The 4,971-nt window shown below is 49.4% G+C and overlaps 1 protein-coding gene across 4 annotated transcripts in view; it reads left to right on the top strand.

The window, feature by feature from the left end:
• Positions 1-3,988: 3,988 nt before the first annotated feature.
• LOC138167636 (glutathione S-transferase theta-2-like) overlaps positions 3,989-4,971 on the top strand; it is a 10,600-nt gene continuing 9,617 nt past the window's right edge. Inside the window, exons 1-2 of one of the 4 annotated variants that reach the window (XM_069096572.1) lie at positions 3,989-4,251; positions 4,613-4,688. In XM_069096572.1, the coding sequence (XP_068952673.1) occupies positions 4,186-4,251; positions 4,613-4,688 (142 nt within the window). In that variant the 5' untranslated portion in view covers positions 3,989-4,185. Of the gene's footprint in view, positions 4,252-4,540; positions 4,689-4,971 lie in introns of all 4 variants that reach the window. The other 3 variants (XM_069096571.1, XM_069096570.1, XM_069096573.1) reach the window with 3 other exon arrangements.

Genomic DNA, 4,971 nt, shown 5'->3' with positions numbered 1-4,971 from the left:
AAATCTATATTGGTCCCCTTCCTTTCCCATCAGCAGCTCTGCTTGGTTTCCGCTCCAAGAAACATCAGCCCTTCCCCCAGGATAAGCTGATCCCTCGAAAGTGAATCACCACATAAAGCATCACCTTCTCCCCTGCCTTAGATCCCTCTCCCCCCTGATTGGAGGGCTGTAGGGTCGAGCAGTAAACTCCACCTCGAGCCTTCCTTTAGAGAGAGAGGGCTGCTAACTTTCTGGGTAACTGTCCTTTCTCCATGAGTGACTCTGCTTGGTGTCGGAAGATCATGATGGCAGGCTGCGTACTTCGTGGTGCTCCCCCCCCAGCTTCCTTTTGTGTATTGTCTTCTGCTATTAGATTTAAGCTCCTTGGAGTCAGGATTGTATTTTTTTCCTTATTTGTATCCCCAGAATTTAGCGCAGTGCTGTAGCACCAACACAATATTCACAGCACCTATGGCAGCCATGAACATAATTCTGAACGGCAAAATATAACAGATTCTCCACATGGAAGATAGAACCAAAACATTTATTCGGACACCAGAAAGTTGAATCCCAACACCAGAAAGTCAAATCCCAACACTGAAAAGTAAAATCAATCATAGTAACAAGGAAATCTAAACACAATGACATTACAGGTGGAACCACCATCCCAAGGCTTCCCCTTGCTAGGGCCTTCCCACAAACAAATCTCACTCACAGCTTGCTGTCTGCTTCCTCTCTCTCCTTCACCTTTAACTGCTCTGACCCACTTCCTCTGGGGTGTCTTCCAGGCTCCTGCTGCACTCTTCTTACTCTACCCATTCAGCAAGCTCCTCGTACCATAGGCTTCATGTGACTCAACCTCATGTGTCTTAGGCTTCCATGTGACTTAAGCAGGCCACATGGACCTATTAATGGATGGGAAAGATCTTCCTATTTATATCACCATTACATTCAGCCTCAACATCTTTTGTAGCCATGACATAGATTAAGGGGAGTTTAGGGGTATCTGATGTCAACAGAACTTGACAACAATATGACAGGGATAACCCAAAATCAGCACCTAAGACAGTATCTTAGAGTGGGGCTTTAGCATAAGCACTCCGTTATTCCCCCCTCGAATGAATGGGGACCAGAATCATGGAGGAGGAGGCAAATGTCTCTTCTTCCATAGCGAGTTCCTGCTGAAATTGGATGCAGAGCTGTCGCTGCCCCAAGAAGTTCCATTCAAGAGGTCAGTTCTCTAGCTGACATCTGAAACTTGGTCAACACCAAGTTGTAATGGCAAGTAAAGTAATAGTTTGCTAATTGTTTCATCTATTCAAGTGTCTTTGAACCTCACCAGAGATTATATCAGGCCTTTGTTGGAAACAGTATACATTGTGTTGTCCCTAATAGGCCTAAGGGAGTTTGGAGACCCTCCCTGGCCTTAACAGGCCGAAGGTGGCCAAACATGGAGCCCACGGTGGGAGGAGCTTGCCATAAGAGTGGAACAGGAAGGGTAGAACAGAAAGGAGCAGAGCAGATAACTCCAGCATGAGCTGGGACCAAGCAGAACTGAGAGGGAGCATGCTTCTGGTGTAGGCACTCTGCCCACCTATTCTGTTTGTGTTGATGTTACTTTGTCAGACAAAAGCACTCTGTTGATTTGTGTTTGTGTTACTTTGTCATACAGAAGCACTCTGTCTGCTGATTTGTGTTGATTGCTCAGACAGAAAGGGAATTGAGATGATAGTGCTGGCAATATCTGTAAATATTGTTATATTTTGAGCTTTGTCCTCCTAGAAACAGAAACTGTGAAGAGCCTGAAGGGGAGAAGTCCCCATGGGCTGTGATATGGAACAGGCGTGGAGAGCTGCCTACCTTTGAATCCAGGCAAAAGCTGAGTGAACTCAGGCAAGAGCTGGGAGCAGGGGAAGAGGAGCCATGGGGTTTGGAAGTCAGCCTCTAGTTAAGATGAAAGGAGACTTTACTTGGGTACTCAGTGCTGACTGGTGATACTGCAACTTACTGAGACCTAGGGGTGGATGGTGTTTGTACTTTCCACTACCAGTAAAGGATGATTGTCTTAAGGATGATTGGAAGCCAGGCTCCAATCAAGATGAAAGAAAACTTTAGATGGGTACTTTATATTGATTAAGGAGATTGTGACTTACTCAATAATATGTTTTCTTTAAGACTATGTGGCCAACTTTGTAATAAGTTGTTATGTTATATTGTGGTAAATGTTGTGCTTTAGTTTTGTGATAAATGGTCGAAGGATATGGACAGACAGTTCTCAGAGGGACAAATCAAAGCTCTCTACAGTGGCACCAAAATCACTATTGACTGAAAAATGCCTGTTAAAGCAGCTCTGAAGTTCCACTTCCCAGCTATCAAATTGACTTATCTGACAGAAAAGGAAAATGACAGACGATGAGAGGGATGTGAAAAATTGGAGCACTAATGCATTATTAGTGGAGCTGTGAACTGATCCAACCATTCTGGAGAGTGATTTGGAACTATGCCAAAGGGATATAAATCTGTGCACACCTTTTGACCCAACAATGCCACTGCCAGGTCTGTATATCCCACAAAGATTTTAAAAAGAAAAAAAGGAAAAGGACCTATATGTATAAAAACCCATTTATGGCAGCTTTTTGTGGTGGCAAAGAATTGGAAATTGAGGGCATGCCCCTCATTTGGGGAGAGGGCCGTAGAAGTGGAGGCAGCAGGAGCCGAGTTCGAATCTTGTCTCAGACCCTTCTCAGATCCATAGTCCTGAGCAAGTTCTTTGATTTCTCTCCCTCAGTTTTCTTGTCTATACAACTGAAGTAATAGCACTCACCTCCCCTAGGGCTGTTGTAAGGATCCAAAGAGCTTTGCAGAACTTTAAGCCGTGTGGACCTTTGAGTTACTATTTCTTAGAATTTCTCACTTCTTAGAGCAAAGAATTCTCCATTCCTGCAGCTACCAGGGCAGTGCTAGCACCCACTTTGCTCCCCAGGCTTTGCTACCACAAACTGGCCACATGCCTATTGTAGTGGGAACAGGAACCAAAGAGAGCCAGAGAAGCAGAACCAAGAGGCACGATCGCACAGTGAGCATAAAAGCATTGCTAAGCAAAAGGCAAAGGCAGGAAATCCCTGAGAGCACAGCAAGTGAGCCCCTAGCCCTGCTGGCCAGAGGCAGGTGCTGTGTCCAGGCTGTTCCATTAAGTCTTTGTCTTTGTACTGGAAGGGTTTGATGCTCGGCTGAGGAGCAGGGGATGGGTCCTTGCAGCAATCACTGTGATAGAAAAAAATAAAGGTGGAGATAGAACAGAAAGGAAGGAAGGAAGGAAGGAAGGAAGGAAGGAAGGAAGGAAGGAAGGAAGGAAGGAAGGAAGGAAGGAAGGAAGGAAGGAAGGAAGGAAGGAAGGAAGGATTAAGAGAAGTGTGAGGGGAGAGACAAGAGCCAGCAGGGAAGGGATCGTTCGAGGCTCTGTGGCCCCAGAGGGGTGGGAAGCAGGGAGAGGGCTCTACTGTCCTGAAGCCACTCAAAGGATGACACCTTGGGGGGTAGATTTGATATTCTGTTAACAAGTCCCCCTCCTCTCTCTGTCTCTGTGTGTGTGTCTCTCTCTCCCTCTCAATCTCTCTCTCTTCTGTCTCTATCTCTTTGTTTCTCTATCTCTGTCTCTCTCCATACCTCCCTTCCTCTTGTACTCCCCCCCCCCCCCATCACAGATTTAGAAATCAGGAAACTGGGGCCTGTAGAGGCATCAGAGGGGGCGGCTAGGTGTCACAGTGAATAGATCACCAGCCCTGGAGTCCAGAGGACCTGAGTTTAAATCCAGCCTGAGACACTTAATACTGACTAGCCGTGTGACCTTGGGCAAGTCACTTAACCCCAATTGCTCAGGCTTCCCCTGCTTCCAAAAAGAAAAGAAAAAAAAAGAACTTGCCCAGGTCCCACAGGCAGTTAACTGGAAGGGCAGAGACATGAACAGAGACTTCTGCCTCCATTTCCTGTAACCTGCTGGGAAGGCCGAGGCTAGGGGGAGGAGCTAGGCTAGAGCTGGAGAAGGGGGTAGTGGTTGGGCCCGTGGGAAGCTGGGGGCAGGAATGGGATCAGACGCCTGCTTCATCCCATTCTGCCCCATCAGACCAGCTCCAGGGACAAAGGCCCTTTCAAGGTTTACCAAGCCAGACTAATGCATGAAGGGTGGTCGCTGTAAAGGACCCAGCAATGACGGCTGGTTTACAGAGGAGGAAGGAGGCCCAGAGACTTGGAGATCTGCCTGCCTCCTACGAGGTCAGTCCCTGGCAGTGCCCCAGAGGTGGGGGAGAGGGGGGGAAGGGGGGAAGAGAGAGAGGAGAGAAAGAGGGGGAGGGAGGGGAGGGGAGGGGGCCAAACCTGGTCAGCTCTTTCCCCTGCACTGCTTATTGGCCCTCTGCGCGGGGGAGTAAAAGGGGCCGGGAGGGATGTCTCACTACGTCCTGTCCAGCCCTCTTTCCCTCCGGCCTTTGTATTGGTCCTCCCGGAGGGCGGAGGACTGGCCAGACCCTATTTAGGCGAGGCCGCTTGGACCGCCTCCTCCTAGATCCAGACGGATCGGATCCCAGCTCTGTCCCCTACCATGGCCTTGGTATTTTACCTGGACTTTCTGTCCCAGCCCTGCCGCGCGGTCTACCTCTTCGCCAAGGTTAATCGCATCCCCTTCGAGGTGAAGACAGTGGAGCTGTTCCGGGGTGAGCGCCCAGGCCGGGCTGCCCCCAATCCCAAATACTGGGCCCCAAACAGTCCTTGTCCCAGCCTTAAACAAAACCTGCCCCCAGTCAGGCTGTGCTCACGCCCAGTCCAGAGGATCCCAAACAACCCGAACTCCAGCCCCCACCCCCCAGCCCAGCCCTTGCTCTTCCCCCTTCCCCTTCAGACTGAAAGTGGGGGAGAGAGACGGACCGGGGTGCGGGGGTGCTGCAGATGGGCCCCAGGGGAGAAAGGGCAGCTCCTCCCGCCCTGAGTCTATTGTAG

This window comes from Petaurus breviceps, unplaced genomic scaffold (assembly GCF_028583685.1).
Source record: "Petaurus breviceps papuanus isolate PSGF00001 unplaced genomic scaffold, PetGlider_PUasm1.0 243, whole genome shotgun sequence".
NCBI lineage: Eukaryota > Metazoa > Chordata > Mammalia > Diprotodontia > Petauridae > Petaurus > Petaurus breviceps.
This window is presented reverse-complemented; position numbering and strand designations above follow the sequence as displayed.